Here is a 23,827-nt window from a genome sequence, read left to right as displayed (position 1 = left end):
TTGGTCACTCAACATATCTCAAATGTTCAGGTACCTGGGGTGTCTTATCTAGGGACTGCCCACACTGCTCTTAAGCAACGGTTTACAATGGGAATGGTTGCTTGGTTCATGGACATCTTAAGGGATTTGGCGGCCTTGTGTCAAACGTATTTTACTCTTAGAGCTGAGATTTCCATGAGTCTTATAGTCTGAATTCAGCACCTGAGCATAATAGGACAGAATGTATGAAGCTCTGTGGTAATACTGAATAAGCAGCTACCTATGTTATGCCATCTATTAATGTAATAACTGCACTTTCACAATTGCTTTATTAACCTTCCTGCTTTCTCAAATTTGCTTGAAAATGCACGATTTTTCTTCTTTTTTTTCAAAATTTTCTTGGGGGGGGTAATCCCCCCAAACCCCCCTGTTCGGGTTCGGGCTCGCTCGCTGCGCTCGCTCGCTACGCTGCAGGATGCTAATTCGTTTGCGCCCCACCACTTGAAAATCTCACCCACCGCCCCTGACAGATACACATGTAATTGACCTGAGCTATGGGGAGTAATCTTTGTGAAGCTGGTAGTAAGTTCTTATGCTCACAATCACTGCTGTCCAGTGTTTACTGCTGAAATGCCTTCACAGCTTCATCTGACCAAAGGCCGAAATTGGCTGCATTGTGCACCCAGCAGCAGTAAAGGGAGATTGTTTTCAGGAGAAACCAATAGATTGCCCATAAACTGGTCAGAGAGGAGTTTCAGGACTTTCACAACAAATATTGATAGAGAAACGGAGTCGTCTAATGTGCAATCTCAAGGATTTATGGGACTCTGAAACACATAAAACAAAGTCAATACAGTGATTGCACTGACAGAAGCAAATGTTACCCTTTAGTTTGTGTCTCTCTGAAAAACGATTTCCCTGGCTTGTTTCCAGCTAAGATGTCTCAGGTTCGTTCTGTGCACACAATGGTGTCAAATGGGGCAAGCCTACCTCCACTGTTAGGTCACCAGTCCCTATGGAGGGCTCCTACTCTCTCCCTTCTTACAAGCGTCTTTCATTGTTTTTACTGGTGTGGTGCCTCATGCAATAAGGTGGATGTTTCCAGAGTAATGCTGAGACTAAAACAATCATCATGCATACAAATAAAACTGCCTTAAAATATATGAAGATTGATGAACTTATAGTGTATACTTTGCTTATACATTGTTGCAGCTGGCATAATAATTATGGCAGAAAACAGAAAGACTGTAAATGTACAGGAACCTCGTCAGGTCCTGACCGAAGGTGCACAGTACTGAAGACTTCACAAACAGATGAATTCACATAATTTTCTCCTTTTTTAAACCGTTTTATTACCATCATTTTTATCCAAATGTAATTTTTATCCAGACCAATTCATGCTTCCACTTTTTTGCCACAAGTTCAACAAGTGCCTATAATGGCTTTTCTTCCAAACACTTGGGGATTCACTATTCCTCATGGCGCGGTGAAAACATATGTAGCTCATTGCATTTCGGGCAGCCTCCGCCCTTCTTCAGGGGTATTTACAATTAAATAAAACACACATCAATCAATCCAAATTCCCTTCCCAAACACCTATGTACTGTTGTTATTTAATACACACCTCTAAGGGTGCAATCTATCCTTTGTTAACAAACATCCATCACAAAGTAAATGAGCGAAATAAGACTTTGTATTTTGTTTAGTTTCAGCCGGCTTCAGAGGAGTATTTCCATCTGACCATCATGCTGCTGGAAGATTCAGTATTATTCTGCTCCTAGCAGGGCTTCCATTAAAATGTGTTAGGTGCCTAATTTTCAGAAGTAACAACTGGCTTGGACTGTTTGGTGAACATAGAATATCAACACACAACACCCTGGAGCTTTCATGGGGAGGGAACTAGAGGCTACAGGGTATTCAGAGTGAGCTGGCCTCCAACCTATAATGTACACACAAAGAAGCGACCCTGAATGAAATAGTCGTTTGAGACTAGTGACCGAAAGCTGACAAGCACTAATTAGTGGGGTGCTGGGCATCTCAAAAAATGTACAGGACAGTCCTCACACACCACCAGGTGTCATGCTTCATCATTGGCAGTCCTCGCTCTCAAGAAACCGTGTTTGGTAGAGAGCGTGCCTACACCTGGAGACAGGGAGGCACTTCTAAGATCTAAGTGGGGCATTGTGAGAGAAGTGATACTTAAAACTCAATGTAAGAACCGAAATACATTTATTCGCTAGGTGACACCTGGTAGTGTGTGAAGACAGTCCTTAACATTTTTTGAGATGCCCAGCACCCCACTAATTAGTGCTTATTGCTTGTCAACTTTTGGTGAACATAGAAACCATCTTGAAAAGAAGGGCTCTTCCAGTTAAGCAAGCCGCTGTGCATGTTAATGGAATGTTTAGCATAAGTATGATCTAGGTAGGAATGTAAATACAGTGGAATCATTGTTGGGTCGTATTTTTCAAGCAAAGATTTCCATATGTGTGAAGAGAAGAAAGCTATATGAAAAATAAAAAATTACTTTAATGAAAAATGAGGCCGGATAAGTATTATATTGCATTTACATACTTTTTTATGTTACTTTAAGTAAATATTTTTTTTTTTAACTAGTGTTTCCTTTGTTGCTAAAAGCTACATTTACAGTATTTGGGCATTGTTTAGTCCTTGCAGAAAGACTGACTGGACTATTTTTTATCCAGTACTCATTTTCTGCGTCTGTGAAACTGATTCCTATGCAGGGCGTATGCCATTTGTTTGACTCATGGAGAGTGACCCTCCCTTGTCCATATTTCTTGACATTTCGTAACACTATTGATTTTGGACTGTTCAATATGTATTAGTTTACTCATACACCTATCTTGGGGTTCGATCCTTACTAATCAATTTATTTATGAGTTAGACTAGACGAAATCGCAGCAGTCACGTGACTCATTGAGAGCTCTCTTTTCTGTGTTGCCTCGAATCATAACCATGACCCAAAAAGGCAATTCCACATAAAAGGCAAGTTTGCTTTGTTTTGTTTGGAATCCGATAGTTCTATTGAAAGTAAATAATTATTGAATAAAGAACTCAACTATAGTACTAAAATTCAACACCTTAAGTGTTACAGGGCCTCCTATGTTGATATGTTGTAAAATAACTTTATATTTGCAAAAAGACTGCAAATATAGACGGTGTTCAAACTACCCTGTACACCCGGGCCTTACAGGAGTAGTCATATTTGTATTATATCCCGGAGGACAGGCATAGAAATATAGCCAGATATTTCAGGACATTATGATTTGCTTTTCTTACACCAGCAGTTGAATATTTGGTAAAGTGTATTTTCAGGAGCCCTGCTGTGTTCCTGCAAGCAGGGAGAGTGGAAATGTGGGCACGTCCTTGTGCCTATGTGCATTGCATGCGCTGCAAAGGCTGTAGGGAATAAACAGATGGGATGCTTCAACAGACACAGTCATTACAATTCTAGAACATCCTTTCTGCTTGGGGTGTCAGGAATTGGTCCTGTAGCTACAGGTACTGGCCATGGGCTCTGCTCACTCACTGTCTGTGCCACACTGCAGGGAAGATTTAAAAGCCTCGAGTGTAGGCTGTGTGTATCCGGCACAGAAGCATGTACTACGTGTGGGCTCAGGCCAACCCTTGTATATAATATGCACATGACACACCCAAAGACTGTGCACTGTGCAACTAGCACACAGGACATAGATGCATACATGCACTGAATGTACTGGGCAAAGATGTTAGAACTGCCAAACATCTACGTCCCTCAGTTAAGTACATAGATTTTAATTAGACATTGCTTCACTGTCATTGCTCACCCTGGATGTGTCGGCATGCTTAACTTGTCTCCTGCTTTAAAATTTTCCGTAGAGCAATACAGTTGCAAAGGATGAAAATGTGTTCATTTTATAATTCCACCCTCTTCACGAGTCTTATTTCCTTTTCTTTTTGCCTGCCCAGTTATAACTGTAAATGTTTGTAACAATTAATTGTTCCGTCCATTTGTTTCTGTTGTTTTGAATTTGCGCAAAAATATGTTGTAATTTGATCTATGGATTAATAACATTATTAATAATATAGCATTATTCTATACAAACGTGTAATACTTTCCAAAAACAAAACCCTTCTCAACCTATGTAAAATTAATTATTTCACTCTTCAATTAATCTATTAAACAAAACCTAAAACAAATTCTTCCAGGATATCAAACCAACAAAAAAATATTACACCCACCAACACAGACCGAAATGTATTAATTCTGTTTTGAGACCACGTGGGATGTCCGAAATCCCCGAAAAGTACGGGATTACTTGTATTCTCATTATATATTCATTTTTTCAAAGTTGTACCCCTTTGCATTGCCCTTGCTCCTGGTACTCCTGAAAAGAAGCATTGCTCATTATGAGACGTGCTGTCTTCCCGGCTACAGTCGTCGCTTTACAATCAGCGTCTTGCAGATAAGCCTTGATGTCGGCCTCATTTGTGTTCTTGACTAAATTGTACATTTCCCTCTTTGCTTATCCCCGAGCTGAATAATCTTGCCTCTCCTTTGCTATTAATGTTTGACCTTTTAATTCTCATTATCTTATCTCTCTGCCAGTAATTTTGTAGAAATGTAATTTAACAGGAGACATCCAGGGAACAGCAGAGATGAACATGGCGTGTCTCAGAAGGGAATGACAAAATGCATCAAGTACAATTTGAGTTAACATGAAAAATGTAGGAAACCAAAAAATATTAAAGAAATTCACATTCACGTTAGAGTCGCCAATAATGAATGACACGGTTTAATGGAATCTCATGGGTGTTTAAGACCAACCTTCTTAAGGTCAAACAGCAAAGCGTTTACAATCCATGGGGTGTTGTTACAGAAAATGTTTACGGCAAGTCAAACACCCGGATGCCAATCACCCTTAGGCATTCTCCTCAGTTGCAACTAACCAAATTTCACTCTATATTTTATTAAATATTTCGTAGTATTTGCCCACCATCTTTTCTAAAAACATTTCAAGTTGTGTTCAGAACACCGAGCCTCTGTTCCTAAATCAGTGGCAGTTCATGAACTGAAAGTGATGGAGCGTAAATGCCTGGCTCAAATTTACCTGAGAAAGCGACCCGAACAAGCCAGACTTCCACTAGGGGAGCTCCTAGGAGTGGGAGATGGGGCGTTCCTCCATGGAGAAAATGTAGGAAAACAAAAGGGCAAATTGGTTCATTTGTCAGTACAGTTTTCACACAGATTGGCTAAAAATCCAGAGGCTCTGAAGGATTGCTGATGAAATATCCAAATACTTTTGTGGTGTTTAAGACAACCTTACCCTCCACAGGTGTTTTTTTGATTCATCATCAACAAGAACATTTTGGGAAAAGGTGTCTACACTTAATATAGTAGGATTCAAAAATCTGGTTGTACAATCCCATATGGCCTGTGATTTTGCAAACACTAGTTTCGTCTTTCAAGTACATTCTCAGCCACATGTTAGGGACAGGAAAATCTGCAGGTATATCGATCTCACAATGACAGGCCGTAAAGCAGAACTACATAAATCCTACAGGTTCATACAGGCTCATACGTTAATGCTACAGTGGATGCCACCCCCTGCCTTTCAGGTCAATATATGGGTACCTTATTATGTAAGATCATTATCTAAAAAAAAAAAAAAGAAATATTTAAGCTCACTGATTTCTCATAAGCCAGATATACTCTTTCTTACTGACCCTTGGTTGTGTGAGTGCTCTGGCCCAGACACAGCAGCCACCATTCGTACTGACTTCCTTATTACCAGACTCTACCACTCTACTAAGATAGGTGAGAGCGTCCCCATAGTTCAGAAATACACCATCTCCTGTACTGCTGTAGAAGACATAGTCCCAGATAACTGAAGGGATAATATTCACACTTAACTCGCTACTCTGGAAGCAGTTTTCACACCTCATTCAGGCCAGGTATAGGCTGAGCAGTGGCTACTGAGCTAATGCAAATTGACCTCCTGCAGCTTGATGCAGGATAGGGATAACTCTTTATTAGTTACATTTCACATATATTTAACACAAATTCGAATTCATCATTAAACTGGATTTTGATTAAATGTAAAAATAACTCTTTGAATAGCGCCTGTAGCTGGCACAGGTCTTAAGTTATAGATGAAAGCATATCATTTATACTTTGACTTATTTTTATGAGGCAGCTACTGCCTGACCAGTGATCATGTTGCTTTGGGTCTAGCTATTGGGGGACCATGCAATTTCTAATATCACACCTGTTCCACGATTATATAATAGGCACCCTACCTTGTGCATAGCAAGGTGTTCTAAGAGGTGATTTATTCAATATTTGCAGGCTTTCCTAGCTATCAAAGCGGTGTCTTTTAACAGGCCTGTGCAGCAGGGTTCAAGCTGCTGCTGTACAGGCTAGACATGGCAGGCATGAAGCCCTGTTTTTCCTGCGACTGTGGTGGTAGGTTCTGCAGTCCACAGGTGCCATGTAACTTTCCATGCCAGAGTGTATTTCTGCATGCTATGCCGTGGTCTTATGGGAACGTTAACTCTGCAATCAGGTTTAAGCAACATTTTTGTCATTTTTAGAGGGGGAGCACATGTACTTTACTTCTGTTTAGCAGTGGTAAAGTACACAAAGTTCTAATTCCAGCAGAACATATAGGGCAAAAAATGAGGGACATCATGCAAAAGATGATCATTTCCTAGGCTTGGCTATTTCAGTTGCCCTAATTTGTCATCTGCTTTTCAGGGAGGTATTGCGTCTGGCTGTGGCAGGATGTCCTTGGGTTACAGCTGCGCTATATAAGCTCAATTTCATTCATTTATTCATTTGTTCATTAATTAATTCATCCATTTATGTTGTGTTGCACCTTTCATAAATGCACAGGCCCCAAACTGACTGATATTATAGATGGTTTTTATCAGTGTAAATGATGAAATTGTGCCTACAAATCATGAAGCAAAAGCAGAAAGTGCTCCCGGGTATGAAGCAAACCCAAAATCAGCAATAAGTCTTACATACTCGGGATGATTTACCCCCAAATATCAGATTCAAATAGATTCCTGAAATGCAGTAATTTGCCAGAAAAATCCTCTTGCCAGTTTCAAAAAATATAGATATTGCACCCTGAAATCCAAAAGACCACTATTATTACTATTATTTCAGGGCTAGTTTGTATGTTTCCAGGAATTCCCAAAAATGAGAAACATAGTCACTCTTGTACCGTGGCAACTGTTATGCCAGGGGTAGCCAAACTTATGCCAAGAATGCCCCAATTTGTTAGTGATGCTTTCAAACATGATGTAGCGTGTCCTTTGAATTGATGGCTAATATGACTGTGACAGCTAAAATGTTGTCAAGATTACCTTGAATTGTAATTTAAATCATGTTATGTCAGGGCCACAACATAACAGGAATACCATTAGGCCTCTATATTGTTGTCCTGCCTACTGCCGACCCTGCATGCACACCACACGCCCAAAACATGCACAAATACAAGGACATTCTTACTTACACACACACATTCACAAATAAACACATGCACAAATACACACATGCACACAGACACTTGATTCTTCCCCCTACGTCCCCTACACATTGACCTCCTAAGCAGCAGCAGTTTTCATCACTCCTGCCTCCTCGATGGCTCACATTCCTTTCCTCCTGGCTCTATGAGCTCCTCTTAAGCAGGCAACTATGAAAGCAGGCAGGTGATAGGAAGAGGGTGCCATGCAGCCATTTGGTGCTATCCCTCTGCGGGGCTCGGGTAATAGGGAAGTGAAGATTCAGCTGTTCAACTCCTGATCCCTATTTGGCCTAGAATCCACACAGTGCGGACCAGGCTATAGAGACAAGCTGTGGACTGATGGGCTGGAAGCAGTGGGGACAGAGAAGACAGGAAGTGGCGAGGGCTCTGCTTCCGAGATACAGACTGGTGGTGCAAAAGTGAAATTGAAGGCACACAGTTCACCTTCTCTTTTACTGTCAGACCCATCAGGGTCGTCCAGCAGATCAGTATGTCCACCTCCTCCAGCAGGCCTTTTAGGACCTCTGCTCCAAATACCCATTTGGGGGAACCACAGCTATTTTTAAGTTGGACAAAGTGCTACCTTCTGATCTAAGTTTGAGGTTACTTGTATTCCCCCTGGAGGAGACCTAGACTGGCAGTTTCGCCTGGACTGTTCACACTGAAATGGGATCTAGGCAGATTTGCATATGGCTTGTCTCTGTCTAGAGTGGCACAGTGAGCAAAAGACTTCAACGAGGCCCTGAGTGTGCGAGCACCAGTTACTGAGATCAATTCAAGCATTTCTTTAATCACTCTGTTGTTTAATGCATGGAGCCATTCAACTTCCCTGGGGGCCAGGGCAATTAAATTGATGTGTTTTTAATGCATGGGGCCATTGATACTTCTAACCGGCTGAGATGCATTGATACCTAGTGTTTGAGACTATTGAAGCTGTTGACAGCATTAGTCTATAATCCATTGTTGTTACTCACTGGGGCCACAAATGCTCATTACGGTTTCTGTGGCCGCTTATGTTTGGTACTGATGGTCAATTGATGCGTATTACTACCTGTGGCCAATATTAATGCTTCTTGTTTCCTGTTGGCAGTAGTAGTCATTATTGCTTATGGCCTTTCAGGGTCAGCACTGCCTGGCGCCATTAACGCTCTTTTCTGGCAGGACACATTGAGCCATATAAGGCGTTGGTCCATGGATAAGAAAGGACTAGATTTTCGATGATAAACAACTCAATTCACTAGGGAAAAAAGTCTGAAACGATTATATCATAAGGATATAGCCTCTCCATGCACCAGACTAGTCTGGCATTCTCCAAAACTGGGGTTTGGCCTTAAACCATAATCGTTCTGAAAAAAATAACTATTCATAAAAAAAATATAAGGGCTATATTTGTTAGCTCAGATGACTCTGCACCCAAACAGCACCCATTTTCAGATAGATGATTTTCTGGTGAGCATTATCCGGCTAGGGCACATAGAAATCTTAAGGGCCTATTCACAAATGTAAATTACAAATTTAAGTTTACTCTTAAGCTTTTGAGTAAATTTACAACTTATGGATATTCGCATTTACAAGTGTAAGGTTGCTCAAAAGTGTATCCATGTGTTTCTCCACCCCCTGAAACGGGGTACAGCCAAATTTATGGGTGTAAAATTACTACAACCACAAAACAAAGGAGCAGTAGACAGTCCAGCACCACACAGTGCCAACCACTAATACTGCAACACCCTCCCATAGAAAGTAATGGAGGCAGGGATTTAAAAAAGAACTTACTAACACAATAAAAGGTAAGCTCACCACCATGAAGAGGGCAGTGAACTGGCAAGTCAGAATATGCTCAGCGGTGCCGGCTGCGGCACAGCCAGCATATTTCTGCTTGGTTGAAGACCGCCGGCAAAGTTGGATCCTTGATCCAGGCATGCCGGCGGTCTCATGGCAGTCCACAGTGCGGCAGTTGTCGGACTGACACCGTGATAGTTGTTATTTGGCCCTAAGTGATAAACTTACATGCAAGAGGATGTCTCCATAGAAAAGTTAGGAGAGGTGGAGATTACACTCCTAATTTTGTGAATAGTACTTTGCGGCACTTTGGTAGTACTTTTGTAGAACTACGAAACGTACTACAAAATGCAGTTTGTGAACAGGGCCCATCGTTTTTATGACCTATAGTTATGCCATCAACAAAAAAATGGTTATTGCATAAACTCTGGGATTGAGACTTTTGAAATGATTATATATAATGATTCCACAACTTTTTAGGAAAACATCATCTAATGGAGATATAATTCATCTTGTTTTTGTGTTTCCTCTTCCAAATAAGTGTAATCTTCTATAGGTCGGAGTGAAATGCACATAATGCTTTCAAGCAAGATGTAACTTTTCCTTTGAATAAATAGCTGCAGCAAAGATCTAATCTGAAGTTCAATTTACTGAATACAATTGAGTTTCCTTTCCTTTATAGTTGATAATTACAAGGGCATGTTTTTGCCAAGCATCCTTCTACTGCCAGCAGGAAATATTCATTAGTGCGGGATAATGTTTTCTTTCACATTTCCTGTTGCCTAAGCATATTTATCTGCTTTTCTCATAATTAAGCATAATATGTTGTGTTACTTAAATAGCCTACGACCAAGTGTTTGCCTTTTCCGAGGCATCGCCTGCTCTTTTCACATCTGGTCTTTTTAAATGCAAGCCAACCATGAAACAGATTCGCTCCCTAGGTTGGGTAACTTCTAAATGCTTTGTATAAATAGATTGTCACTGAACATGAATGGGAGAGTACGTCATGCATCTTCATAGACAATCTGACTGTGAAGGCCGTTTCCCCGGTGCGCCGCCAGGGTGGTGGCCTGTTTTGGACCCCTGGGGTGCTGTTTTTGTTACCGGGGACGGTTTTGCAGCATGGATGCAATATCGGCCCCCTGTAACAAAAGCAGCCGCAGTGTTATCAACGCGCACCTCGCCCCCTTCCCCGGCCAGTCCAACTCAATTGCCAGGGCCGGTTTGCTTTCCCAATCTGGCCCTACTTGTGTGTCTTCGTGTGTGTACAAGCTTGACTCACACATAAGGGTGCAAAATGTGCTCTGCCGCAGTCACCTGCTTCCCTAAGCAGCGCTATTTTACCACCCTATGCAAAGGTAAAAGGACACTTGTCACAGAAGTTTTTAAAGCATGTGCTTCCATTATCTGGACAAGTAGCAGCATTTGTTGACATATCTAAAGTAAGCAACAGAACATAATACAATACCATACACAAAGCAATGTAACGACACTATTGAAAATAACAGGGCACAGCAAAATTAAATAGCCAGAAGAGATAGCCATACATCAACTATAGTACAATACAGCAAAAAAAATTGCACTAATGCAGCACAAGCCACTGCAGCAGAAAACACAGAATACTTCAGCGCCTCAATACATTTCCACACAGCAAATGTGCACAAACGATCCTGTCACATATTACCTCCTCCAGAATATTATTAGCATAATACGGGAGTAGAGGTGTTTGGAGAAATCATTGCTTTAATGTACCACCAAGGACATAAAATAGCGCCAGTCAAAAATGTTTTGTAATCCAGCCCCATGACTTTCTGTATATATTGTATAGCAGGCATAAAACATCATCATTCTTCACTATCAATGCTCCTCCCCAATACATTTTGAAACTAGGTTGATGTGTGCAAGTCCTGTTCAACAAAAGAAGAGAAAACCTAGCTGTCTTCAGCTGGGTTCAGAGTTCGAAGATTACCGAGATGGGACGAAGGGGGTAGTTATTTGCTCAGTTAGGTTGCAGGCATCTCAATGGAGCAGCAGGGGCAAGCGAGTTAGCCCTCAGGGACATCACAAACAGTATGGGGGAGGGAGATCCCCACCGGGCGGGGGGGTGGAAGTTCCCTGATGTGTATAGCCATGCAAAACGATATCAAACAGTTATCCTGGAAAGGGGGTCAAAGGCAGCCTCGGCCATCCAGGTAAGAGCGGTGGGGCCGTGTGGGGGGTATTTCGATGGACCATGACGAGGGACTATTACATTATTTATTGAATTTTCCCGCGTCATCGTCTGTAGAAATACCCCCCACACGGCTCCACTGCTATTACCTGGACGGGCCGCGGCTGGTCAAATGCACCTATCAACTGACTTTTAATGGATGTCGTCATACAGCACACAGTCACATGAGGGAGCTTGGAAGTAAGGGGGTGTCTTCACCCCCTCTGAGGGGTGATGTACCATCTCTGGGGTCAGCGCCCCAGGTCGCCAGTGCTCATCCCAGTCTTCTGCTACTGGGTGTTTACATAGCCATCCACTATGTTCCCTATGTAGGGCCTTGATCTCACCCTGGGTCCAGTGCAGGACTAGAGCACACCATGATTCTACTGAGGGAGGCTCCAATGCTTTCTATCTGCTTGTGACTGCTCTCTTGGACAGGAGGAACCCCAAGTTAAGTATCTGAGAAGCGCCCTTACTTTTTTCAGGATGTCTGAATACCCCCAATGCACAGGTCTCCTATGAGGGCTAGAGGGGTATGCCCATGCACTTGACAAAAGCTCGAAAGATGTGGTCGCAGTAAAGCGGCAAAGATGGGCAATCCCACATTATAGGGAAAATATCAGCCGAAGTCACCTTGCAGCTTGGGCAGGAGGCAGATGTCCCTGGAAAAAGTCTATTAATCCAGGCGTGGGAGAGATAAGCTCTATGATATATAAAGAATCAGATCAGCTTAATCCGGGCATTACGTGATACCATGTGTGGACATGAAAGTGCCCTCGCCCACTCCTTCTCATGCATCACTCTCCTAAATTCTGTCTCCCAGGTATCGCTCAGCTGCTGAAATGTTGATTGAAGATTAGAGCATTGTGGTTTATATAGCGAGCCCACACAGTATCTGCTGATGCGTTACAAACACAGTGAATGCGACAGCTGGTAAATGTCAGATTCTTTCTCTACTGTCGCCCATTTGGTGCACAGTATGTGTGCAGTTATGACATATAGTAGGAATTGCTCCTCATGAAGTGAATAACAATCTCGTAACGCCTGGAAGGATTGCAATCACTCATCTATTAATAAATACCCTACCATTTCTAGACTGGCTATCATGCAGTGTGTGAGCTTTTGGTTGTCAAGGAAAGAAGTATGGTCCAAGAGACCCAGCAGCGGAATATTTAGGGCAAAAGGGGTTTTACATTTTGTGAGTAACCGAAGTCTGGCAAGGCAACTTATTGCTACTTCAACCATTCGGGGCAGTCCTCGGATCAGCCGAAAAATAGAGAGTACCAGATTATACATGTATATATTAGTTAGGCTCAGATGCGTAGTAGTCACCCCAGTTTCCAACAGCGCTGCTCCAACCCAACACCTGAATAGCCCTAAGTTGGGCTGCCAAGTAATAGGCCTTCAAGTGAGGACGTCCTAAGGCCCCATGATCTACCAAGAGTCTCAGTATGGACAGTGCCACTCTGCAACATCGATTTAACCACACCAAATCTCCACTAAGTCATCTAAATCATGAAAAACACTAAGGACCCGATTACTATGAGACTCGGAAAGCCTCCGACCGCATTACGATGCAGGCAGTCGAAACTGAAACCGGCCGGTCATTCCGGTTGGATTCCGATGAGCTCAAGGAGCCCACCGGCCAGTCTGAGACCACAACGTAATCCCTATTGACGGCGTTTCCACTGTAGGGATTACGATGTCGGTTTCCGACAGGCTTTCCATGCCGGGCTTTCTGACACGGAAAGCCTGTCGGAAAGTGACTTTGGGGCCACTAGCAGGACCTCCTTCACCCTGCAGCTTCCAGTTTGGGGGCCAAGGTGCCCCCCTGTGAATCCCTGCACCGTGTGGCAGGCACCTCACATGGTGCAGGGGATCACACAAACTCCCATTTCTCCATGGGAGCTTGTGCTGCACCCTGTTTATGGCTGCAACACAAGCTCCCGTAGGGAAAAGGGAGTTTGCGACCGCCCCATTTGCGGTCGCATTGTAATTAGGGATGTGGAACCGCCAAACAATGATCGGGCGGATCCCATACTGATACGGTGTCAGATGGACTTGTATTGTAATAAGGCCCTCATGTGAGAAATAGAGGGAGATTGGTAGAAATAGTACATGGGCCTCAACAGCATTACCTTTATTGAAATAGCAATGCATCCCCTGGTCAAAAGTGGGAGTGACCTCCTGACGGTAACCTGATTCTTCAGGGAGTTCACAGTTTGTCAGATTGCTGTCATGTAAATCTTTATTGGCATGAAAAATATTAATACCCAGGCATCTGATTGTGGTTCCTTCGCACTTTATTTGGTCACTACTCAATGTGGTGATTAGTGGGGGGGAGGGGTCTCAGCATAGAGGGAAAAGATACGATTTGCTCTTATTAACCGATGGGCCAAAGGCTTCTCTAAATTCCTCCAAAACTAGTGCTGTAGTTCCAAACCCTTTGCAAGTGTCTTTCAAATAAATGAGGACATAGTCCCCATATATGGAGATCACCTGAGTGCCATCAAGGAGGGCAATGCCTCAGTCGCAGCCCTCTGGTTTCATTCAGGTTACAAATGACTCCATGGCTAGAGAATCAAGAAGGGGTGGAGCAGGCAGTCCTGCCCGGGGACTCCCTGCCAATCGTAATTGAGTCAGCTATGTATGCTTCAAGTCTGACCCTGGCCACTGGGTCAGTATATAACAGATGCACTATACCAAACCCGAACTTACCAAGTACTTCAAAGAGGTCATTCCAATTGAGCGTATCAAACCCTTTTTCCTGAACTAGGGCTGCAGAATATGGCCAACGCCCTGGGGCTACATCCATTATGCAATATAGTCTCCTGATGTTATGAGAAATAGTTCTTCCTGTCACAAAACAATTTTGGTTTGAGTGGACCAGTTGGGGGATAGCTCTGAGAAGACCTTGCTAAATATTTTCTCTTTGGTATATAATAATGTTATTGGCCTATATGATGCCAGATTTATTGGATCTTTATTGCTCTTCAAAATTCACACTAATGTAGCTTCCCTCAGCGAAGGTGGCAGTGTCCTGGTTTCCAAGGACTCTTGTACGGCTAGGATAATTTAGGGGCCAGACATGCAGGGTAAGACATAAAATTTGCCGGACAGGCCGTCAAAGCCCAGTTTCTTACCAATTACTTTTTAATGGTTGCTTTTACTTCCTGGGGGTTAATGGGGCATTTCAACCCTTCTTGGAGGTCAGCTATGATCTTGGGAAGTTTCGATCAAGAAAAGTTTGGGATTTGACTGGTTGTGTATCAGAAACAGCTCTGTATAGATGACTATAAAAGTAAAACAACACTTGACAGATCTTTCAAGAATGGACAGGATCTCCCATCTCATTGAAAAGGCAGTAATGGAGTGACATTATGTACCCCTTGAGAAGATCCAGGCCAGAAATATGCCTAACTTGTCTGCCGCAGAATGTGTCATGGTGGTATATGGTGCCCAACCAAGGCAATGCAAATTCTCACTCAAAGTTGCTTCCTCTTTGTGAAGCTTGCTCAAGTCTACTCTGGCAGTAGGGTCAGTCACACCTCGGAGTTCAGTTTCTAAATAAGAACACTCCACTTGGAGCAATTCTCTTTCCAGTAATGTACGACCATCCACCAATGCATGAATACAATGCTCCCTGGCCACCGCCTTCTTCACCTCCCATTCCAGGGCTCTAGTAGATAGATGCGGGATCTGCATTCTGATCAAAGAATTCTGTCAGTCAGGAAGTTAGAGTTTCCCTGATGGCTCTGTCCACTTGCATCAGTGCCAGGAGATGCCATGTTGTAATGGGCGAATGAGGACTACCCCAACCAATGTCCATGATCAATGAGCTATTATCTGAGCTATCTTGCCCTAGATAGTCCAGATGTGTGATCCGAGGTCAAAGACAAAGAACAGTCACACAGACCACCCTATTCACTTTACGTATAGGTCATGGATCGGAGAATAGAAATGCTGGGTCAGGTTATAAACTCTCCAAACAGTTGATGGGATCTAATGACATAACCGTTGTGCCAATAATTCTCAATTTGATACAGTTTGCATCTTTGGGAAGGGTGAATGAGATCTATCAGTGGCTCTCTGTAGCCACAGTTGATCTGTTGACACTAAAGGGAACTCCTGTCTAGATCCAGATGAAAACTCCTCTAGCAAATGTGGAATGATTAATACCGAACACCTGCCCATGTCCGCTCTTCTGGAGTCTGCTACCTTCTTCCTATGTAGTATGGGACTTTTGCAAGAACGGTAGTTGGACTTTAGGGCACTCCAAAAGAGTATGGATTCTGTACCCTTTGGTCGGAATAGTCATGCTGCTGATGTTCTGCATGATGATGATGTAGGTATTGGGACGAGACTTGGGAGCCATTAGTAATGGAAAAGGTAGCAATGGGCATCCCATCCCTCTTAGCTGCTCTGTAATGTTGCATCCTGGCTCCAACTAGACAATTTAAACAATAGGAAGCAAACAACCAAAACCACAACATTGTGAACTTGTGGGCCACTCTGTAACCGAGAATTTGTCCAATGAAAACAAAAGGATTTCTCGAATTTCCGTAGGGGGCTGTGGATATGATACCGAGAAGAGCCCAAGCTCGCAATAATACGAAAGTCACGTCATTGAGGAGGAAGGGTTTCATTGGCCAGTTCAGTTTGTGCTGCAAGCAATTCTCAGCCATCCAACAAGGAGATCGGACCATACCAATACTCTGGGGTGTGGTAAATACCTCAGATTCCAACTTCTGGCACCGGAAATGAGACAACTTGCTGATGAGATCAGGAATATGCAAAACATGCACTAAATCGTTTGTGCAAGTTCCATTATTGCATGTTATGTCGTATTCTGATAGCAGCAGCTCAGAGTCTAATGGCAGTACCAATCTGGGGGAAATAGCACACTGTATTATATCCGCATTATCACACCAAAACAGTGGGGGTGCTTATAATCCAACTTTAGGCATTTATGGTATTGACAACAATTTAAATGAATTTTGTTTTCCTTCTTTAAAATGTGCATCCTCTTGGAAAAGGATTTTCCAGCAAGCTTGCTCCATACGATTATACCGGTGTTATTTTTCTTGAAGTTTTCTTGCCTTTAAACTTTATTACCTAGCATTTTGAAGATCAGTCTGTGCATTAATATTGAATCTCTAAGGCACACTGCCTCAGTTAAGTCTTGCTTCAATGCTTTCTTCTCAGGGCGGGTTTTCTTTTGAGCAGCCTCACCATTAAAACGCATTTGCCGTAGTATGTACATGGTGCTGAGTCTGAATAAATTACTTTTGCATGTTTTGCAATTTGGCGATATGCTTCCACTAAAACTCTTAACATTTGAGGATGTTTGGGACACCCACTTTGCCCAGAGACAAAAGCATTTCTAACCCTAGAGGTGAGTGCGGAGTTCAAGACTGCTTTGAATGAGCACATACATACACCTCTCTGGATGCTCTCTGCATTCCTACTGGTCACCCCTGCCACTTCTTTGGGAGCACTCATGCTCCTGCCCCTAACCCTGAGCCTACCACAGCAGAGAATCTGTAATGCTCATATATGTTCCACACAAGTAAGTAGAATGGGGGAAATCCGAAAATCTTGAACCTGTGACTGATTGCAATTTCAGGATTTATTTGCATTTGTAAGTTTCACCTAAGAATGCAAAACATGTGACTCAATGTGATTTGTGTTTACTCATTATTTAACAAAACATTTCACATTTGCTAGAAGGGTTTGGCTGAGATTTTAATAGGATCTTTAATTTGTTGGCTGGCTTGCCCTCAAAACGTTCATCCCTATGGATCAAGGAACCAGGCATGTCTGTCTTTGAGAAAGTGCGACATATGCACACAAGATACACCTATGCAGAGCAGTAGGATCACGTCAAAACCAAACGTCATACAGACTGCACCCCAGCTATAGTATGCTGTGTCAACTGTATTTCAGATGCTGGCAAAGTTGATCTATGCTTGATATCTTCACTTAATATTCAGTGAACGTATTGTACCCTTAAGCACCCTCTTTGGGTTTGAATCTTAAAACTTACATTTTTGCCCAGTAGTTGTTTTTCATTAGCATGTTATATTGAACACTAACTATTTCTAAGTCAGGCCATAAATACAACGTTAAATCTTGTATGCAAAGGCGGGCAATACATGCGGTATAATATCTTCTAACGCAGGCAATAGGTCATTCTCTGCCTGTTGAAGAGGGATTACAGAAGTAATCAGACAATGAATCAGCTTTACCATCCACCCAGGCTTTTCCTCTCAGATGACAACTAGTCTGCCATCTCCACTTGGCTTCTGATCAGCAGCGGGTGGGGCCCTTCGATCCCCACAATATCCTCTCCAACATCAGTTGGACTCAGCAAGACGGATTGCTGCTTACCTAGGAATGAACTAATGACATACTGTTCTTATCCTAGACAGTGTTGACTCTGTCACTGAATCATTGGATCTTGGATGTATACTGATGATGGGCAGCTTCACCTGATGCTCCAGGAGAGCTGTGGTGACTTACAATGGATTGGATCTGCCTGATGAAGATGCAACACTGGATGCATCCAAACACGCCCTGCCTCACTGCGTCGTAAAGTTGAGATTCTGCTTATGGGCGCAACTCTTCTTTGCAAACATAGGATCTGGCCAACAGCTTGCCAAATCTCAAGGTCATATTGGATTTTGACCTGCCATTTGTCTGCCAAGCTGATAAAGGGTAACAAAGTATTTTCCATTTACTAATCCTCTTTAGGCTTATATCATTCCTGTTGACAATCCCACCGCATGTTGCATGACCTTTGGCTGTCAGAAGACAGGACTGCTTCAATGCCACCTACACAAAGCCACCAGCCAAAACCATTTGGGCAATGTGGTTGTAAACATGCATCCTGCCTCATCACTCCCATCTCTGATCGCACAACATCACCCCTACACTGCCTGTCGACAAAACAGTGAATACAATTCCAAACCATGTGCACAGTCCACATCGCAGTGCATGCGAGGACCACATCGTCAAGGTGGACCTGATGGCCAAAAACTAAGGATGGTTTCCCAGCAACTGTTTGCTGGTTTTTTTGCAAATCCTTCTACATTAAACTTCAAGAGATTTCCTAAAATTCCGAAAAAGACTAAAAATCAACGTTTACCTGAAAGCATTTGGTCCCACAGCCGGACGTTTTTAAAATAATGATCTGTCTTCTTGCTGCTCTTTGGAGTACAACTCCCCTTGCCCTAGACAGTTCAGTGATTTGAAATAGCGGTAAATAAATGTGAACACTGTACATAAAAACAAATGCTGAAAACTGCACTATTAGGAGTTTGGATCAGACCCTTGGATAATGACAACTCTAGTATTTGCACCGGTATTATGTTGTATATATGTTGTTTAAATGTGTATTGAATTGTTAAAGACAGTTATGTGCTTTGTTTAGAATTAGATAGACACTGCCACCATGTGGAGGAATGTCATAAAAATATTGTGGTGCAGAGCCCTGGCAAACACAAATTAAGCAATGGACAATGCTTTTTCTAATTAACTACACTGAGCAAATGTTCGACTTTCTTATTGCAATATTTGACCTTATATGACCTTTTTTAAATTTCAGTTACTGTAATGGATGCATGTTGGATCCAAACTGCGGTTTCTGCTACACAATGAATGGCTCAAACATTGTAGACTCATCGTGTGCTCCTGCGAACGCTGAATCGACTGCTATCGCTGCACGGGGCAGGTAACTAAACTACTTATTTATCAGTTTTTATAAATTGATGGATTCTTGTGACACCTGTCAAACATATCAGCTCTGGCTCCATCTCCTAAGGCTATTATACTCATGTACTGGACAAAGTCAAAATTGTGATTATATTGGTGAATGGGCATTTGTACTGAAATACCTTGCATCTCGCTAGAAGTATCTGAGTTGCCCATAACTGTTGCAGAAATGCTTTCCAAGTATGTAACTGTCTACAGCTAGAAATACCTGTTGCTCCCATAGAGATAACAATGTGAGAGGGTGTTGTAATTCTTGTCTTCATCTGGTCTAAGGCCAAGGTTGGTTGCATGAGAAGATCTAAGGTTGATTGCAATAGAAGATGACAAAAGAGGTCACTGCTCAATTTTGGTACATGGACATAATTAGGGCAATTTATTGCCAGAAAGCATATGTAGTGTTAGTGTGGTCTCCAGGATGAGACAAAGTACTTTATTGAACTTTTCAAAATATTTAGTAGGTACCAAATGGAAGTCAACACATAAGGGAACAGTAGAAATGTGTATGAGAAGGTGTCTATAAATACTTGAGATGTTTGTAGTTGTGATGTTTCCTATCCTGTGAACCTCGGGGAATCACATATCTGGTTGTTATGTTTACTGAGTGAAACAAAGGGCTTTTGGAATATATGATAAGTTAACAAACAGACCAATACTGCCTGTGGGGAAGACTCAATCGTTCAGGATGTTTCTTAAAATGGTTCCTTTTGATTTTACTGCATCCTGGGATCTTATTTTGGCAGCAAGAACTTCAGGAGTCAAATCAGCTGAGAACACCATAAGTGGCTCGTTCTTTCTGTTAGACTGACAAAAACTAATTCTGTCATTGTACATTTTCATCAGAAAAATCTTCATTTCATTATTTTGGATCCATACAATTTAATTAATATTGACCATTATTTCTCTAATCTCACTGAGTGTGAACCAATAGCCAGCACTCAAGTGGCTTTAAAACTTCATTTTCTTTTTCAAAGAGTGCAAACTTAACTGAAGGTTGACGGTTACATTGCTGCTGCTCATTGTACATCCATATTTTCGAATGTATGCACGCACGTGGGAGCCGGCTCTTCATTCTGGTCTGCCCGCTCCTGTGGGCAGACACAAATAATGCTGCCAGTCGGGCTGGGCCTTCCTCTTGCCACGAGGGAGTGTGGCAGCACTCCCCCTCCTCTCTACTCACACCGGGCCCCAGAGTTGGGGGCCCTGGGCCCCAGGAGTTTCTTCACAGGGAGCGCAATGGCACTTCCCGACTTCCTTCTTCTTGGGGGCGCGAGGGCGCTCCCTGACTTCTGCGGGGTCCGGAGTTGGGAGCCTCGGGCCTTCTGTTTTTGTCAGGAGCCAGGGTAGGCTCCTGGCAGCCCTTGAGTGCAATTTCACGGGGAGCGCAACTGCGCTCCCCGACTATACTTCTCGGGGCCCAGGATAGAGAGCCTTGGCCCCGTAGGCACCTTTCCAGGGGCGCAGCAGCGCTCCCCAGTATCTCCTCCTTCTGGGGGCAGCCCCCGGGACCTGACCCACCCCGGGGGCACATCCAAGACCGGCGCCGGAGCCCCACGCGCTTCATCGTCAGTCTGCTCAGAGGTCAAAGGTCGCCTACATTCTGGGGGGAATATCTCGGCCACCATGCGGCTGATTTTCACTATCTTGGCCTCTTCACACTCCTGGTGGCCAGCCCTAGCCATCTGGAATACTTTCACCACCATCCTTGCCTCCAAGACGGTGACTCTGCAAGGAGCTGTCTTCACTGGCTCCCTGCGCCAGCCTTTCACCTGGCTCACCTTCTGGGCCTCTCTTCTCCTTGCGCAGAGGCCCAGGCTTCTCCTCACTGGCCCTGGACTCCCTCAAAGGCGCAGTCCAGAGTCCTGGGACAGTCAGGGGGTTGCTCCTTCCAACTGCCCATGGTGCTAGGCTCCAGCACAAGTCTTCCTCAGCAAGGCCACACCCCAGAGAGTGCTCCTCTTCCTGTACAAGACCTTTTAAAAGAAATTGGAGGGGGCTGGCAGGAAGGCACTTCTGCCCTATCCTGCAGCGACTCATCACCTCTTTGCCCCTGCTCCCTCCTTCCTGTACAGGCCTCTGGGATATTTCAAAATTGCGCCATCCAGGGGTCTCATGCCACATGGTCTCTGAAAAGCCTCCCCCCCCCCCTTGCTGACTTCAAAGCCCGGGCCCGGAGCAGGCCTGGTGCCTGGCACCGGGTGACAGCTGCTGATGGATAACCTGCAGCTTCACCTCCATTTCTCCCTCCTGGAGAGAAGACCTTCACCCTTGGGAATGCTTGCAGTGAAGGGCTAGGCCTCTGATGCTACAGCTTGGGGAGGAAGGTAATTATTTCATCCTGGCAGGGACACACCCGGCCAGGCTCTTGTTATGAGCTGAGTCAGAGGAATATGACATTTCTGGATGACCCATAAGCAGTACAGATATGGCTTTGGACTCAGCAGAATATTTCTTTTTACACAACTTACAGTGTACTTTGGTGCATGTCTGGAATTTGTAGGCCCTTGGGAACTGAAACTACCCCATGTGGTCTTGGCCTCCATAGGAGAGTAATGGAGTGTTCCTACAGTGAAACAGTAAAGCACACTGACTTTCCCTTACATCAGTTTCCCCACATTATAAAGCCTATTCCATGTCACCACCCAACTCTGCATAATTCCTGCCACACTATTTTATCTGTACCTGCTCCTGGGCTGTGCACAACAGGAATCTCCCCCATGCAGCCCTTACACATGTGCACATGCGTGTGCACACGTGTCCACATGTAACAAGTCCGGTGCTCCTTTACACTGGCTGCAGTGCAGCTGCCTTATTTCACAAGGCAGACACCTGTGAAATCCACATGCAGTCTATTCCATCATGAGTTCACTGTGGGTGAGTCCCAGCTTATGAGGGTCTCCCACAGAAAAGCTCAAAAATCAGGTGTTCAAAAGTGAAAAATCTGGGCGGCTCAGATGGTCAGGACCACCTTCTCACAGGCTTGCTTTTCAGCCTAGCATGGGAAACTCTATGAGTGCTGGCAGTATTTAAGACTCAGTTACTGTTAGCAGGAGCTGAAGTATTGTCAATGCAAAACTATCCCTTATTTAATAACTTACAACATCAGGATATGCCATCCGTTTCTAAGGCGATGGGGAGTGCGCACCTGGGCAAACTCAAAAGCACTGGGGATATGAATTTATCTAAGCCTCATGAAGTGATTAAGAGAGGGACAAGTTACCATTTTCGTGGTCAGAAAAAGGGGTGTGAGCCACATTTCACTGATAAGGAGGCAGCTGTATCTGACTCTCTCGATTCTTCATTACCCTCCCTCTCGCAGTTGGCAGTATCTTTGGTGGAAGCCCAGCCTAATATATCTCCTAACATTGAGCCTCCTGTTATTCAGTGGTTTGAGATTTTTCTAGCAGAGATTAGGAACATTAAAAAGTCTTAGTTGTAGGCCATTTCACCTCTGTATGGTTGTCTAACCAGGATTAATGAGAAGCTTTCTCTTTTTGCTGAACAAGTGAATCAGATTGAGCAGCGAGTTTCAGACTTGGAAGATAATGCACCTAGACATCTAAAGTTGTAGAAGATGCTGGTAAGGAACTCTCCATGCTGAAATCAAAATAGGATGAATTAGAAAATCACCTGAAATGTTCAAAGTTAAGATTTGTTGGTATTCCGGAGGGCAAGGAAGCTCAGGAAGGGGGGTAAGCACTCTGATCGAGACTCTGATTAAAATGTATGTGCATACTAATTCCCCAGTGAATTTTTCAATAATGTGGGCCCATCAGGTCCCTTTCCATCCAAGCCCGAATGTTAAGCAGCCATGAACAATCTTGGTAAATATTTCCAACTTTAGGGTTAAGGAAGAGATCCTCTCCAAGGCCATCCAGCAAAACATGTTTGTACTGGAGGATGGTTCAAAATGTCAGATTTATTCTGATATGTCTATCACAGCAGTTTGTTGTAGGCGAGAATATATGGACATGATTGACCTGCTTAAAGCAGCTGGAGCTCAAGTAGTTATCGACCAACAATCCAAACTAGAAGTGCATTATAAGGGTTGTTTCTGGTCCTTTTCCTCACTTACGGCAGTGTATGATTCGTTAAAACAAATTCAGATGAACAAAGCTTAATGATGCAATTGATTTTAAGATGATAATTGGCTGTTGGCTGCTTCTAATGATTTTCGGATTGCAAGGGTGAATTAGAGGGTTAATTCCTAGTGGAGCCTAAGGTGCCATTCCAGGCCACCCGCCAAGTGGGAGATGAAAGCGGGAGAAGGGATTAGATGTGGGTTTCCTTCCTTGGGAAGTTTTTGTAGGTTAGAGTGTGGTGGTCAAGGGGAATGGAAGGGCCAGTGGGAGGGTGATGGTGAGGGTCACTGTGTACCTGGTGAGTTAATAGATAAAAATGGTGGTACTATTGAGCCAGGGTACTCTTGTTATATCAAAGCACAATGTGATATATGTTTATTCGTATTTCAACAGAAAGCTGTCTCTATTATATGCAAGGGCAGGGTCACTTAATGTTATTACATGCAACATAAATGGCCCGGGTAATAGCCGTA

The 23,827-nt window shown here is 43.4% G+C and overlaps 1 protein-coding gene across 1 annotated transcript in view; it reads left to right on the top strand.

Moving 5' to 3' along the window:
• Positions 1–23,827, top strand: part of SLC2A13 (solute carrier family 2 member 13) — a 1,405,836-nt gene that overhangs the window by 1,079,511 nt on the left and 302,498 nt on the right. The window contains exon 7 of the mRNA XM_085654105.1: positions 19,109–19,234. Coding sequence (XP_085510231.1) covers positions 19,109–19,234 — 126 coding nt within the window. The remainder of the gene's footprint in view (positions 1–19,108; positions 19,235–23,827) is intronic.

The sequence above is a fragment of the Triturus cristatus genome, chromosome 4_1 (assembly GCF_964204655.1).
Source record: "Triturus cristatus chromosome 4_1, aTriCri1.1, whole genome shotgun sequence".
Lineage (NCBI taxonomy): Eukaryota > Metazoa > Chordata > Amphibia > Caudata > Salamandridae > Triturus > Triturus cristatus.
This window is presented reverse-complemented; position numbering and strand designations above follow the sequence as displayed.